General features: G+C 63.9%; 1 protein-coding gene across 4 annotated transcripts; it reads left to right on the forward strand.

Annotated features, from left to right (window-relative positions):
- Nucleotides 1–438: 438 nt before the first annotated feature.
- Nucleotides 439–14,749, forward strand: npr1b (natriuretic peptide receptor 1b). Of its 4 annotated transcripts, XM_088412045.1 has the most exons (26): nt 440–643; nt 1,106–1,624; nt 1,715–1,802; nt 1,875–1,960; nt 2,028–4,063; nt 4,834–5,561; nt 8,142–8,329; nt 8,394–8,507; nt 8,772–8,907; nt 9,879–9,973; nt 10,325–10,460; nt 10,553–10,637; nt 10,708–10,825; nt 10,891–10,962; nt 11,080–11,157; nt 11,238–11,342; nt 11,932–12,003; nt 12,086–12,248; nt 12,326–12,481; nt 12,553–12,721; nt 12,794–12,940; nt 13,245–13,368; nt 13,464–13,532; nt 13,592–13,766; nt 14,032–14,130; nt 14,214–14,749. In XM_088412045.1, the coding sequence occupies exons 6-26, from the start codon at nt 4,841–4,843 to the stop codon at nt 14,357–14,359; spliced, it is 3,168 nt and encodes a 1,055-aa protein (XP_088268171.1). In that variant the 5' UTR covers nt 440–643; nt 1,106–1,624; nt 1,715–1,802; nt 1,875–1,960; nt 2,028–4,063; nt 4,834–4,840; the 3' UTR covers nt 14,360–14,749. The 4 variants fall into 4 exon arrangements, 3 of the variants coding, with proteins under 3 accessions (XP_088268171.1, XP_088268170.1, XP_088268172.1); XM_088412044.1 differs by having other exon boundaries at nt 1,106–1,802; XM_088412046.1 differs by lacking the exons at nt 440–643; nt 1,106–1,624; nt 1,715–1,802; nt 1,875–1,960; nt 2,028–4,063 and having other exon boundaries at nt 5,076–5,215; nt 5,329–5,561.
- The last annotated feature ends 889 nt before the right edge of the window (nt 14,750–15,638 follow it).

Genomic DNA, 15,638 nt, shown 5'->3' on the forward strand with positions numbered 1-15,638 from the left:
TGGACGAAGTGGCGGCAGCGCGCCCTCCGCCGGCGGGATTTTGCTACTGCAGCCAACAAACGAGTCCTCCAACTTCCGCTTTCTGTGTTAAACGTCTAACGAAATGATTGCGTGTGTCTGCGTATAAAAATATCCTCTGAACATTTTTATTGGCGGTTAGGGAGATACACCGCCTTCAATGTTTTCGAACTATATTGGGAGTCCTGAAAAATACCCACTTGGAAAAAAAATCTAATTTTTTGTTCTCTTTACGATAGCCATACAAACCTTTATTTCCATCCCTTTCTCGGTTCATGCGATCGGCATAGCGTGGATGTGAAACTTTAGAGAAAGTTTTCGTTTTGGTGACGCGTATTGTGTGACGTTTCCAAACAGACGGCAGAGGGCGCCCAAACGTTGGTGGGCCTTTGTGCAGCCATCGAGAAAAAAAGAAGACGAGTTAGAAAGGGAGGCGGAGGCGGAGGCGGAAGCGGAAGCGAGTGGAGTGCCCGCCGTTTCTGTTGAGTGAAAACTTGAGACTTTTGAGACTCAGATCATTTGCGTTTGTTTTTTTTTCTTCGTTTTGCCGGCGCTCGCGCGCCTCACCATTGGCCCACGTCGCAAAACGTTGTGATGATCAACCGCCGCACCTGACGTCACAACAGTGAGTTGTTTGCTACGTTGGGGTTGAATTCCAGATTGTCCTAAACTTGAATAGTTCCCAACTGTCCTAAACTCGAATCGTTCGCGATTGCCTAAACTCGAATCGTTCGCGATTGTCCTAAACTCGAATCGTTCGCGATTGTCCTAAACTCGAATCGTTCGCGATCGCCTAAACTCGAATCTTTCGCGATTGCCTAAACTCCAATCGTTCACGTCTCGCACGCGCGCGCATGGAAATAGCAGAAAAGCCGTCACGTCTCCGCACATACAAGCTGAAAACGCGACAAGAAAAAAGTGTCGAGGAAGAGGTGCGGCGCTTGCGGTGTTTGTTTAGCTTGCGTCAAACACGATACGTCTGTCCTCCGACTACGTTTGCTCTCACCTGCCTGTTGTCCTTTGCCCTCCTCCTCTCGTTACGCCCCGCCGCGTTTTTACTCACTTTCTGCTTTTGCTTTCGTCGAAGACGTCCTCCGTGTACCGGACGGAAGCATGCCAAAGGTGTTTGAGATACCGCATGCGGTGGACTTGACTCCCGCCGGCGCCCGACGACTTTTTCAAGGCGCTCTCGTCCAGAATTTCCAGCAAATTCAAGCGTCTGCGCAGCTGCGGCGGCGAGCAGATGAAGCCAGCGTGGACTTTCCGGTTGGACAAGTTACATCGCTCACGTTGCGGGCAAATGGGGTTTGTGTCGCACTCGTTAGTACTGCAGAAGGTCAAATGAAAGGGTGATAGTGGATGGAGTCGACGGCAAGCGTCAAGCGCACGAGCCGCTCTCAAAGGCGCGGCGCGGTAGATCTGGCGACATCTGCCGGTGACCCGAGGCGATGCGCGCCGCGCCCTACGCTTTGCCCAAATCATTCCGTTGGTTCGGGTGCACGATGGGGCGCAATCTTCCAAATCGAGGTCGACGGCGCTCGGTTCTCCAGGGAAGGAAAACGAGGCAGCCGCAGCCAGCGGGGGGGGCCGCGCTCCGTAGCGGCAAGTGTCTCCGTGGGCCGGGGTCGCTGCTCCTTTCACCTTGTCCCAGCTCAATTCCTGTTGCGCGCCCGCGTCTCCGCACCTTGACAGCCAGCGTCGCTCTTGGCGCCTTCCTTTTGCTCTTCCCCGCTCACGCTTTCGGCGCGGGTAGGGCACCTTGGGGTCGGCACACCTGTCTGCTGGTACGGACGCCTCCTTCATGCACTCGCTCGCTGGCGCGCGCGCTCACTCGTCTCTGCCCGCGTCTCGGTCAGATCATCTTCATCTCGCCGACTTTGATCACGCTGCCCAGCCCGAGTCCGTCGGGCCGCGGACCGCGACGGCGACCGGCCCGTCGGAGGTGGGTCCCCCGACGTGGCTTCCCGCGGGCGGAGCCGAGCCGAGCCGACGTCCGCCGCGTCTTTCAGTCCTTTCCAGAAACATCCCGACCGACTCGGCCGTGGGGCGAGCCGGGCCCGACCTCGACGGCGCCCCGTCTAACGAGACGGGCGACGGTTCCTCCGAGGCGTCGGCCCCTCAACTCGCCGCCGATGAGATGTAGACGTCTCGGCGGCTTCACAAAGGAGACCCTCCCCGTTTTCCCCGGGGACTGGCGAACGGGAGCGAGGCGGCTTTGTTGAGCCTCTTCCGTGGCCCCGCTGGGCCGTTTTCGCCGGCTTCTCGCGCTCGTTACGCGTGGAATTAAATGAACAAACCCTAGCGCGCTGGACTACGCGTGTGCATCCGTAACAAAATCACAAAAGCGGCAGAAGGACAAAACAAAGCCGAGGACGAGATCCTCGGGCGCCCCCGCCCCGAGGGTCAGAGGCCAAGGTCGGCGGGAAAGGGAGAAGGAAGGAGGCGGAGAAGAATGTGATCAAGGCCAGAAAGGATAAATTGAGCGCCTGGCCAAAACCAGGCGGCGACTAAGAAGGCCAAAGACAAAGAAGTGCCGCGCTCGAACGGCGGAAGCACATCGGGAGGCAATGAGACCGAGAAGAACGTGGAAGGCGAGCTCCCGGCGTGAGTGCGGCCCCAAGAGCCACGAGGCGGCGCCACGCGACCGTCGTTGGTCCCCGCCACTTTTGGATGGCGGCGAGCGCAAGCCGAGAGCGCGAAGTAGCTTGCGGACAAGGGCCGACTAGGATGCGAGCCGAGAGGGCGCACTGGACGGACGCGTTCCGTCTCCGACGCGCAGCACTCGATGGCGATGATGATGACGCTGTCAGGCGCGCGCGCTAGAATAAGGACAAGGCAGCGCTTTAAATAATTGAGCGCGCGGGCAGCAGGGGGCGCCTGCACTCCCTGCGGAGTCGGCGACCTCCCGCGGCGAGGCCGCCCGGCCCCGGCGCCTGCACCGGCGGCCCCGGCGGCTGCACCGGCGGCCCCGGCGGCTGCACCGGCGGCCCCGGCGGCCGCTCGGGCGCCGGCTCCGGCTCCGGACGCGCTCGCGCTGGCCGGCCCCGGCGTGACCTTTACAGCGGCGCGCTCGCCCGCGTCGTCACGGCGACCGACACCTGCCGCCCGCAGGCGACCCCTCGGTGGCGTGACGCAACAAGAGCAATGGGATTGATTCGGAGAACCGGTACAGACGTCCCGTGGCGCCTTAGGGTTAGGGTTCCGAGGCTCAATTGAGAACCTTCATTTGGACAAAGGCAGTGCTTCGGCGCCATCCTGTAGCGTCACGACAGCCAAAAGCTATGCGTTTCATCCGGGCAACGGTGGGCGCTGCCTCGCCGCTTCCAGAGGCTTCTTAATTCGTCGGAGCAACGTTTGAGTTTCATTTGGAGGAAAGTCACCCCAAAGTGCGTTCGGTCCCGGTCCCGGTCCCGGTCCCGGTCCGGCGGGCGGGAAAACATTGAGTGACGCGCGGGCGGGCGGGCGGGCGGGCGCCGGGGAAGATAAGGCGGCGTCGCGCGGTAACAAACGTATCGTCGGTCGGCATCTCATTTCCGGCCGGCCGTCGTCTTTCTCGGTGCCCGGCCGGCTCATTTCCTGCCCTTGACCCTCCTCCCGCTTCTTCGGCCCCGCCCTCCCTCCACGCAGGCGGCCCTCCCCCCTCGCGCAGTTGCGAGCGCGCTTGAGTCTTGCGAGACCGACCGCGGACACCGACGGACAATTTGGCGCTCCCGTTGCTTCCTTCCCGGACTTAGTTCGCTCGCCGACTTTTCTCCTTTGGCTGGCTTTTCTCGCTTTCTTTTTCCGCTTTGCTTTTTCTCGCCGCGGCGCGACGTCAAAGTCGTCTTCCAGGACGCGGGGCGAGGAGTCCAAGTGCGTCGCGGTCTTCTTTTCTCACTTGGCGTACTTGCCCGCGTCCGATGGAGGACGTTGAGTTCGGCCGTAAACGCGAGAAGGACTTGCCGTGACTGTGACGTCATCTTCCTTGGCGCGCGAGCTGCCCGCGCCCGTGCGCCGACATCGGCCGAAGTGACAGAAATGAAGACGCGAGGCCGCGCGCGCTGAGGTAAGGAGCCCGTGGCTCGTTTCTTTCCAATTCCATACGCGGTGACGTGGGGGCCCCGGGGGCGCCTGTGTCCTATTAGCCTTCCGAGATGTCCTGGGTAAGGCAAGCAAAATTGAAATACGCTTGCCATGCGTTTCGGATTACAAGACGCGACCGAGCGCCAGTGGTGTTGAGCGGAACGCCTCCTCCCAAATTTGCCTCATTTCACACCCCAACGCAATTGGTCGTTACGTGTAACGCCAGAATTTGGTCGCTGTAACTGGTGCAAATTTCCCCCTCAAATGGAAGGTGAGGTTGTTGGCGATGCCGTGACCTTTTCCAGCGCGGGTCTCAAACTCCGGTCCGCCGCGATCCTCTGTCGTGAGCTCGCCTCATCGGCGGGGAGCTTGAAAACGATCCCCCTCATTTGAACGAGCGCGGAGAGGCTCCAGGACCGGAGTCGGAGCCCCCGGTTTCAGGGGACGCCGGGATCCGGCTCCCGGCCGGCGAGACGCGGATTATCGGGTTCACGGTTTAGAGATAGGTTTGCCCGCGTTCACCAGTCGTCCGTGCGGAGGCGTTTCCGGGCTTTGAGGTCCCGGGGGCGTCTCCCGGTTCGTAGCTTCCCCTTTCGGAGGGCCTTTTTAGGGTTAGGGTTAGGAGGTTTTCGGAGACGGCGCCGGGATATTTATGAGCCGGACTCCCGTAGCGGAAAGCCGCGAGGCGTCTGGGAAGCTACGCCTCCGGAGGGGCGGGAGCGGATTTTTTTTCACCCGGCGCCGCGCTTTCAGGGCGGCGATGGGCCCCCCCCGCGGAGCCGGGGCGGCGGCGGCGGCGGCCCCGCTCCTGCTGCTGCTGGCGCTGGCCGAGCGGAGCCCCGCCGCCGGCCCCCGTCGGCAGAACGTGACCCTGGCCGTCATCCTGCCCGAGAGCAACGCGGCCTACCCGTGGGCGTGGCCCCGCGTGGGCCCCGCCCTGGAGCGGGCGGTGCGACGGGTCAACGCCCGGCCGGACCTGCTGCCCGCCGCGCGCCTGACCTACGTGTTCAAGAGCAGCGAGGACAAAGACGGCGTGTGCTCCGAGTCGGTGGCGCCGCTGATGGCGGTGGACCTGAAGCTGGCGCACGACCCGTGGGCCTTCATCGGGCCGGGCTGCTCCTACGCCTCCTCGCCGGTGGGCCTCTACACCGCCCACTGGGACGTGCCCATGGTGACGGCGGGCGCGCCGGCCGTGGCCTTCTACAAGGGCGTCTACCCGTCCATCACCAACACGGGCCCCACGCACAGGAAGCTGGGCAAGTTCGCCGCCAGCGTCTGCCGGCGCTTCGGCTGGCGCCGCCACGTCATGCTGGTGTTCAGCGACGACAAGGTGGACGACCGCCCGTGCTACTTCGCCGCCGAGGGCCTGTACGACGAGCTGAAGGGGGTCAACCTCACCGTGGAGGACAGCGTCTTCGAGGAGAACCGCCCGCCCCTCGACTACGCGCAGATCCTGGCCGACATCCGGGACGAGAGCAGAGGTGCGCGCGCGCCTCGCCGGGGCCTCGGGATTCTCAGACCGCCTTTTGAGAACGGCCTCGGGCGGCCGATCGCCGGCGGCGTTACGGGACGGGCGCCGGTTCTCCCTCGCCCCTCCAAGGAGTGGGGAAGAATTGCGCAAGCTCGCGCCGGAGCGCTTTTGAAAGGGATCCGCTTCCTGTTTTGCTCCTTGTTTTCCAAAGTGAAAGCAGATGTTTGCCTTTTGTGGCTCCCAATCGGCAGCCCGCGAGGGTTAGGGTTAGGCTTGACCGTTCGACCGTCAAGGAGCGCCGAAGTATTTCTTCCACGAAAGAACGAGCGGGGAGCCTCGCGCCCGCTCCCGCACCTTTGACGGGAAAGGAACGGATCCCCGCCGGCCCGTTATCGCGGCGCCGCCATTAGCGTCCGCGTTTGCTGCAGGGCGGCCGCAGTGGAAACATGAGACCGCGACCCCCCCCCCCCCCCCCCCCCCCCCGGATCGATGGCCGCTCGGCCCGCTTTGCGCCTGGCTCGAGGCGCTCCGGGAAGGCCCCCCCCCCCGCGTGCTGCATAATGTGCTAGCCGGACCAAAAAGGAAGGCTATTTTTATTTATATACAGTATATATGCTGGGAAGAAAAATGAAGACAATATGGATATGGGATGTGTCTGCGGCAAGATTGCTCGCCGTGTGTCCAGGTTTTTTTTTTGTTTGTTTGTTTGTGGGGGGGTGGATGGGACAGAAGCGTGGGATAGAAGGCCACATTGCCCGCACGCGTCAGTCCGGAAGTCAGAAGGAAAAAGAAAAAACATAAAAGGTGTGTGGGATCGTTCCGGGGGCTGGGCGGAACGCGGGCCGGCGTTTGGGGACCTCTGTCAGAGAGGTTTGATTGGGGGGGGGCAGGCCGGAGCCGAGCGATAAAAGGACGGGCGGCCCCATCCCGGCCGCCGGCCCTTTCATTTTCAAGCAGACGTTTGAGCGGCCGCATTTTCCCGCGGCCTAACGTTCCCTCTGGCGGCGGGACCCGCCCCCGGCCCGGGTTTGCCCGCTGTTGCGTCGAGGCCAGCGGGACAAACAAAGCCTGCGCCTGCGCATTCCCGGCCGCCTCCCGGCAGGACATTCATTAACCGAGGTCAGCAACCTGCGGCCTTATAAGGAAGAAGCGGCGCGCCTATCAGATGTGCAGCTATTTCCTGACAAACACGCTCATTCCGTCAGCCGGCCGGCGGGCATGTCGGCGTTTCGTCGCCGTTGCCGCCAGCGGCGGGGGAGGCGCTTCCGTTCTTTGGCCAGACGTCGCTCCCGCCGCGGCCTTTTTGCGTTCGGGCCTCGTCCGCTCGGCGCGAGACGTCAAAGCGCTTCTTTTGTCCCAAGCGTCCTCGGGAACGGGACGGGCCGCGGTTTGTCTCAAGGGGGACGGGCCCCCGAAAAGCCGCCGGATTTGCGAGCGGGCGCCTTGCTGCTGAAATAAGGAAAAATATCAGAAGCGGTTTGTCTTCCGTTAGACGGGAGAGACGCACGGCCGCAGCTCTGCCCCTCCCCCGGCCCGGCCCGGCCCGGCCCGCGAGCCCGCTGGCGTCCGGCCGCGCCTTTAACATCCGGCCGGTTCGCCCCTCTTAACTTTAGCGCTGACAAATTGCTCTCAGCGCGGGCGCTCCTTTGTCTCCTCCTCCGTGCCATTGGCTGGCGACCGGTCCCGCCGCCCCAAGATGGACGGATGGGCCGCCGCGCCGCGGTTAGCTCGCAATGAAGCCACCGAGCCGACGTTCAACGTGGCCGTTCGTCACGTCGTGACTTTACGCGACGCGGCGGCGCGTCCCTGCACCGTAAACCGTTTTGAATGGTTTTCAAATGGAGGGAAAAGAAAAATCTTGGAGAAGCTCCGGCGCTATGCTAGATAAGCGCAAGCTCCCGTCTACGTTGTTTGCTCGGATTCCGTGCGGCGACTATTTTCGGCCTCTTTTGGGGTACCGCCAAGCTTCGGGTCTTTTAGCGCGCGCGCGCGCGCCTGCTTTCTTCCTGCCAGCGGAACAATAGAGGCGCTGCAACAGGAACGGCGGCAGCGCCGTGACGTCGCTCCCGACGCTTCCTGGAGGGGGCGAGGGAGCGAGGGAGCGAGGGAGCGAGGGAGCGAGGGAGCGGGCCCGGGCGCCGGCAGAGCAAAAGGAATCACCGGAGTGGTTCCCGTCCGCCTGTTTGCCACCTCTTTTCACAAAATGGCGCTCTCCCATATGGAGCCGTCCATCTCTTCCTGGCCCCGAATACGCTACGGAGTACGTGGGAGCTATTGACAAAATTGGAGCAATTTGAAGGTCGCCGGCCTCGGCTTTGAGAAGAAGGCCTTTCAAAGGGTTGCCGCATTTTTCATTTTTCTACTAAGCGCTTGTTTCCATTCGCTGGGATTGCGATCCGGACCTTTGAGGTGCCGGCCAACGGGGAAGAAAGCCCCAAATGGACACCCGCCCCTGTGGAAAATGACACAAGCCCGCTTCTTCGTGTCATGTGGTTATTAAATAGGGAAAACAAACTTGCAGCCCTTTGGCCAACGTCTGCGGCGTGTGTGTGTGTGTGTGTGCGTGTGTGCGTGCGCGTGCGCTCCTCAGTCATGTTCGTGTGCTGCTCGCCGGACGTGTTCAGAAAGTTGATGGTGCACTTCCGGCGCGCCCGGCTTCCCCACGAGCAGTACGTCTTTTTCTTCATCGACCTGTTCGGCGAGAGCCTCAAGTCGCCGCGCCGGCAGCCCTGGGCGCGCGGCGACGCCGACGACGCCGACGCCAAGGAGGCCTTCCAGGTAGCGCCCCGCCCGCCGCCCGGGCTTCTTCCGCCTTCTTACGCCCGCCGCCCTTCACTCGCAGAACGTAAAGATCCTGACGTACGGCGAGCCTCAAAACGCCGAGTACAAGGACTTTGTGGAGACCCTGAAGACGGACGCCAAGGCCATGTTCAACTACACCATCGAGGACTCGCTGGTCAGCCCGCGCCGGCGCATCGCGCCTCAAATCGTTCAGCCGGAGCTTATCCGCGCCCGGTCGGGACTAAAGAGTTGAAAAGGCGGCGAAGGGCCGGGACGCCGGAGCCCGCGTGGCGCCGCGGCAAAGGGAAAAGGCGCAGCCCCACCCCCGAGCCGGCTCGGGCTGGGGCTCGGGCTGGGGCTCGGGCTGGGGCTCGGGCTCGGGCTCGGGCTCGGGCTCGGGCTGGGGCCGACACCTTCGTCTCAGATCTTTGTCCGGCAGATGAACATCATCGCCGGAGGTTTCTACGACGGCCTGATGCTGTACGCGCACGCTCTCAACGAAAGCATGGCGGCCTCGGGCGCGCGGCCCTCGGGCGGCTCGGTCACCGATCGCATGTGGAACAGGACCTTTCACGGTGCGTCTGACCTTTGGTTTCCAAAAGTCCCCCGGCGTACCGGCATCCCAAGCGCAGCGTACCCTTTCCTTCCGTGCCAATTCACCGACCCGATCGGCGCCCGCCCGCGGCCGCGTTTGTATGTCCGGCCGCTTCCTTTCGGGGCGGAAGAGCGGAGCCCAAAAGACGGCGAAAAGCGCCGCAAAGGATCGCGGGGCGATGGCCGCGGGTTCCGAGCCAACGAGCAACGCTCCAACCGCTACGTCTGTTTGCGAGGGGCGGCAAAAAGCTCACTTTGCTAGTCCGGCGTCCAAACGTGTCCAAAACGTACGCGACCCCAATCTACCAGTTCCTTTTTCCGGAAGGGCGATGGCGCCTCGGGATCGGTATGACAACAAGAAACGAGGCCGCACCGCACCGTGGCCGTAGCCACGTCCTGAGCCCACGCGGAACGGACCAAGGGAACTTTGGATTTCCGCGGAAGGAAAAAAAAAAAAAAAAAAAAAAACTAGGACGGGCTTTACCCGAAACAACGGCGGGAGGGTTAGGCGCCCGAAACACTCGGGATGGTTTTAAGGGGAAACGCAAGGGTGCGGCGGGGATGCTCCGTGGATGTCCAGTCGCGCCCGACGCGCGGCCCAGAACAATTTGTCCTCCCGGACGAAAAGGGAGCGCGGCGGGCGCCGACGAGTCGCTTCCTGTTTGCCGTCACGCGTAATGGCCCTAATTGCTTTCACTTTGATTTACGAGCCGCTGTTGCCTGGCAACGGGGGCCAGCTTCCCACTCCTTGCTCCTGGCGGGCGGGCGGGCGGGCTCAGCAAAGGCCACGACTCCGCTCCATGCACTTTGACTTGCAATTGGCCGCAACTTGAAAAGCTGGCTTCCAGCCTTCGCTTCATTAAACGTGTCCAAAGTCAGCTGGCCTTTAATCACGCTGTGTGTGTGTGTGTGTGCGTGTGTGCGTGTGCGTGCGACACACTGTTGCGTTCAGGTGTAACTGGGACACTGCGGCTGGATGAGAAGGGAGACCGAGAGACGGACTTTGCTCTGTGGGACATGATTGACAGCAACAACAGCGCTTTCCAGGTACGCGCAGGCGGGCGCCATTTCCTGTCCCTCCCCGTCGTCCGCGTGGGAAACGCGTTGCAAACCATCGACTCCCTCGCGACTCCCCGACCGACGCGACGCTCAACTTTCTGATTTTTCGAAATCAGACACGCAAGCGCGCTTTTCTCCGCTCGGGCGGCCAACGCGCCCTGGCGGTCGCAAGACTAAAGGACGAGGTTTAGCAAATCCGGAGTCCCGCTTGTCAACGGGGGGTCGGGGCGAGCTGCGGGTTTTGTCCGCAACCGGGCCGCGGCCGTCGGCGATTCGCGATACGGACATTCGATTTCACGTCGCGGCGGACGCGCAATGGGACGCTCGCCCGCTCGGCAGATGGTGCTGGCGTACAACAGTTTCGAGGAGCGGCTGACGTCGGTCGCGGGAAGGTGGCCGCGCTGGCCGGGCGGCCTCCCTCCTCCGGACGTCCCCGCCTGCGGCTTCAAGAACGAGAACCCGGAGTGCCACGCCAGTGGGTTCGCCCGGCCGCAGTTGAGCCCCCCCCCCCCCCCCCCCCCGCCCCGCCCCGCCCCGCCCCGCCCTCATCTGTTTGCGTCTCAACAGAGACCATCACCGTCCGGCAGATGGTGTCCATGGTGGTCTTCTTCATCCTCACCATGGGCCTCACCGTGGCCGTCTTCGTGTACAGGTGCCGACCGGCCGGGCGGGCGGCAAAAGGTTACGTCGGGTGACGCGCGCGGTCTTTGTGGCCCCTCCAGGAGGATGAAGCTGGAGAAGGAGCTGGTGGCCCAGCTGTGGAGGATCTCCTGGGACGACATCCACATGAGCAACCTGGACAAAGTGCTGCGCAGCGGCAGCAGGATCACGCTGTCTCTGGTGGGTCCCCGGCGGCTCCCCGGCGGCCGGGCCCGCCTGAGACGCCCGTCTTTGTCTGTGGGCAGAGGGGCTCCAACTACGGCTCGCTGATGACGGACGGCCACGTGCAGGTCTTCGCCAAGACGGGCTACTACAAGGTGGGCGCGCGCCGGCCCCGGCCCGGCCCCGGCCCCGGCCCCGGCCCCGACCCCGACCCCGGCCCCGGCCCCGGCCCCGACCCCGCGGCTGACCTCCCTCGCGCTCTTCCCGCCCAGGGCAACATCGTGGCCATCAAGTACACCAACAGGAAACGGGTGGAACTGAACAGGAAGGTCCTGTTTGAGCTCAAGCACGTGAGCGCCGCCGAGGAAAGAAAAGCCGCGCCCCCGCAAAACCGCTTGATGGCGAGCGCCCGCCTTGTGGGGCCGTGCAGATGAGGGACGTTCAGAACGAGCACCTGACCCGTTTCATCGGCGCCTGCGTCGACCCTCCCAACACCTGCATCATCACCGAGTACTGTCCTCGGGGCAGCCTCCAGGTAGGGCGCCCCTTCTCTTCGCCTCCCTCTCCTTCCTTTCTTTCTCCCGTCCCGGCCTTTGTCGCTTTCTTCTTCTTCCTTTCCTCGCCCCTTCCTTTTGTCCCTCCGCCCTTTGGCCCCGACTTCCTTCCAACCCCCCCCGAGCGAGGCTTCGATCGCAGCAATATCCCCGAAAAAGCTAGCGGCCGGAGACTGCGGTCCCCTCGCTCGGAGCGGGCCGGTCTTGGTGACAGAAGGAAGGCTAACCTCTGCCGCTGTGAAGACGGCAGGCGTTTTGGGCCCGAGCTCTGTCGGGCAGTAGAGGGGGCGGTCCGGTTAGGGTCGGCCGTCGGAATCCCGCTCCGTCAGAGTCGGGCTCCGCCGGCGCCTCCGTCCGAAGGGACTTTCTGGTCTTTAGTCCAAAATCCAATGACGCGGGAAGACAGGAGAAGGTAACCGAGGCGTAGAGGCGGCCGCCCGCGGCGCCAGGAGATAAATGGGCCGGATCTTAGCAAAGGCCGCGAAAAAAAGAATGGGCGTAGCCCGCGCGCATTCCAAACGGCGCAAGACGCACTAACGGGACGTCGGCCTGTTGGGCGCCCGCTCGCAGGACATCCTGGAGAACGACAGCATCACTCTGGACTGGATGTTCAAGTATTCTCTCATCAACGACATCGTCAAGGTGGCCGCCCCGCCCCGCCCTGCCGCCCGCCTGCCGCCCGCCGTTCGTTTGGCTCCGGCCTCACGCCGCTTTGCGCGCGCAGGGCATGCTGTACCTCCACGGCAGTGCGCTGCAGTCTCACGGCAGGCTCAAGTCGTCCAACTGCGTGGTGGACAACCGCTTCGTGCTGAAGATCACCGACTACGGTCTGAGCAGCCTGCAGGCGGAGAGCCGGGCGGCCAAGGACGGGCACGCCTACTACGCCCGTGAGCGCCTCGGCGCGGCGCGGCGCGCGCTTCCTCCCCCGCGGGCTCCGTCGCAATACGTCCTCCCTGGCGCGCAGAGAGGCTGTGGATGGCTCCGGAGCTCCTCCGCATGGAGGCGCCCCCTCCCCAGGGCACCCAGAAGGGCGACGTCTACAGCTTCGGCATCATCCTCCAGGAGGTGGCGCTGCGGCGGGGGGTCTTCTACCTGGACGGCCGGGCGCTCAGTCCCAAAGGTCGGGCCGGCGCTCGGGCGGGCTCTCGGGAGGCGGGCCTTCTGAAAGCGGGCGGCGGCCTTCCCGCGCAGAGGTGGTGGACCGCGTGGTGCTGGGCGAGTGGCCGTGCCTGCGACCGGCGCTGGACCCCCGCGCTCACGGTCCCGAGCTGGGCCAGCTGATGCAGCGCTGCTGGGCCGAGGAGCCCACCGAGAGGCCCGAGTTCAGCCACGTGCGGGTGCTGCTGCGCAAGCACAACAGGTGAGCGGCCGGCCGGCCGGCGCAGTCCGGAAGCGGGGCGCCCCAAAAGAAAAGGCGTGTGTGCGCGCGCAGGGAGTCCAGGACCAACATCCTGGACAACTTGTTGTCGCGCATGGAGCAGTACGCCAACAACCTGGAAGAGCTGGTGGAGGAACGCACGCAAGCCTATCACGAGGAGAAGCGCAAAGCCGAGACGCTCCTCTACCAGATTCTGCCGCAGTCAGTAGTCCGAAACGGGCGCCCCGTCGGCCGCTTGCCGCGCGGCTGGTTTTGACGGCGACGGTGCGACAAGTCGCTAATTCGCAGGCCCGGGTTCAACCCGGTCGAGCTCCTCTCCGCCGCCGTACGTACGGTAGACCGCTCCGACGTACGTGCGGGGGCTCTGCGGGTGGACCGAACAGAAGCCGGCGCGCGACACCGCCCTATTTACGGACGGGCGCGCTTCTGTTTCGGCACCTTAAGGCCGAGCCGGATCGGGCGTCCGGGGGTTTTTGCCCCGCTCAAACGCGAAGCGCGCTTGCAGCTCGGTGGCGGAGCAGCTGAAGCGCGGCGAGACGGTTCGGGCGGAGGCCTTCGACTCGGTCACCATCTACTTCAGCGACATCGTGGGCTTCACCGCCATCTCGGCCGAGAGCACGCCCATGGAGGTGGGTGGGCGCGCCCGCCTTGCCCCGCCCCGCCCCGCCCCGCCCCGCCCCTTCCGCCGCACTAGCGTGCCAGCGCTTTGTCCCCGCGCGGCCAGGTGGTGACGCTGCTCAACGACCTGTACACCTGCTTCGACGCCATCATCGACAACTTTGACGTCTACAAGGTGAGGGCCCCGCCCCGCCCCCGCCGCGACGGCCGTTAGCCCCGCCCCTCCGCCCGCAGGTGGAGACCATCGGCGACGCCTACATGGTGGTGTCGGGGCTGCCCGTGAGGAACGGGAAGCTGCACGGGCCCGAGGTGGCGCGCATGGCCCTCGCCCTGCTGGACGCCGTCACCACCTTCAGGATCCGCCACCGGCCCGATCAGCAGCTCAAGCTCAGGATCGGCATACACAGCGGTCAGTCGCGCCCGTCCCTCCCCAGGGGTGCCGCCGCCCGATGCGATGGCTTGGCGCGCCGACGTCCCGGAAGCGGCGGTCGAAGCGCCAACGAAGAGACTCGTCCGTACGGGCGTGCGCGCTCCGGCCCGAGCAAACGGGGAAAGCTTCGCTTTTGCGTCCCGGCGCGGATACCTACCGCCCACCGACGGGTCGGGGCGGCCGCCCCTCGTCTTGGGAGTCTCTGTTCAGGAAAGCTACCGTGTGTGCGCGCGCGCGCACTTAGGTCCGGTGTGCGCGGGCGTGGTGGGTCTGAAGATGCCGCGCTACTGCCTGTTCGGCGACACGGTCAACACCTCGTCCAGGATGGAGTCCAGCGGAGAAGGTTAGCGCGTCTCGACCGAAAACGCCGGCTTTTCCTCCGATCAAAGCGGCAACGGTTGAAACGGCGGCCGCTCGCGTCCGCAGCGCTGAAGATCCACGTGTCGTCGGCCACCCGCGACGTCCTGCAGGAGTCGGGCCGCTTCCGGCTGGAGCTGCGGGGCGACGTGCACATTAAAGGCAAGGGGCAGATGACCACCTATTGGCTGCTGGGAGAGAACGACGGCCAGTGAGGAGGAGGCGGGGCCGGCGCCGCCGAGCCGGACCGCCGCCGAGCCGGACCGCCGCCGAGCCGGACCGCCGCCATCCATCCGTTTGAAATTTGAAGGCTTGTCGTAGCGCGCCGTTCTTCCAGGTGTCTCGGCCGTCATTCGCGTCGCAATTCCATTCTGAACTTCAGCTGAAAGTCGCTTAACACATGTTGAACAGTCGATGGTTTTTGCCGGGACGTAGGGTGAATCAAAACGCAAGCCCCCCCCCCCCGTTTGTTTTGATTCCGTGGCTTAGGGAATACTATCATGAAGAAATTGCAGCGCTGTCTGAAAAGATTTCCTTTCAAGCTCATGTGAACGTATGTGCTGTCAGCCCATATTTTGAAGAAATTAAATTGTTGCATAACCGGCGAGGAAGTCAAGCGGACATGTATATTCCCCTTCAGAAATTGCAACGAAAAGCAAAGCCTTTCCTGCTTTTCTTAGGGCAGCAAAGCGCCCCCCGCTGGCTAGGAGGCGCTCGTAGCGGCTCTTGCGGCAACCCCAAAACATCCGACGAGGCCAAAAGCGCGAGTCGCCGGTGTGAAATCTCCACCCGTCTGCTCCCGAGCTAACCCCGAGGTCGCGCGTTTCAAACAGCGGACGGAGCGCTCGCCGCCAAAGAAACGGTCGCGGGATTTGGGCTTTTCTGATGCGCCGACCGTGGCGACGAGCGTGGCGAGGAGGAGCCCGAGGGGCAGGGCGCCCAGAGCCAGAAGAGCGATTCCCCAAGCGGGAACCCCGTCGCCCGCCGGGGGAGAAGTCTTGCCGCCCGGCAACCCTAACCCTAACCCTAACCCTAACCCCGGGGCGGCCGTAACGTTGGCCGACGCGTCCCCGTCAGGTCCGGTCACGGTGGTCTCGGCGGGAAGCGCGCCGTCCCTTCCGGCCCGGCCGTTCGGCCCGGCGTCGGTCTTAGGGCCGCCCGTCGACGGCGCTGCGGGAAGCGCGCGCGCACGCGTTGGGACGGGCGTCAACCTTGGCCGCCGGCGCGGCGAGTCGCGTCAACTTTGACCTGCCATCCCCGCGACGAGCAGGAGCGTCGTCCACATTCTTGCGCGTCCGCGACTTTTCGACACATGCGCCGAGGCAGAGCCAGAAAGGGGCGGGCCCGCGGCATTTGACGAGCAAAGATCAAGTGCGGCAGCGTTTGACTTTCCCCTTTGTCCGTGTGCACATTTGATGGAAAGGGATTAGGGACGGGCCCGTACCCATACGAGAACCGCCCGGCCTTACGTCAAAAGTATTTGTTTTCGGTCCT

Source organism: Hippichthys cyanospilos, chromosome 3 (genome assembly GCF_059441005.1).
Source record: "Hippichthys cyanospilos isolate Australia breed blue-spotted pipefish chromosome 3, RoL_Hcya_1.0, whole genome shotgun sequence".
Lineage (NCBI taxonomy): Eukaryota > Metazoa > Chordata > Actinopteri > Syngnathiformes > Syngnathidae > Hippichthys > Hippichthys cyanospilos.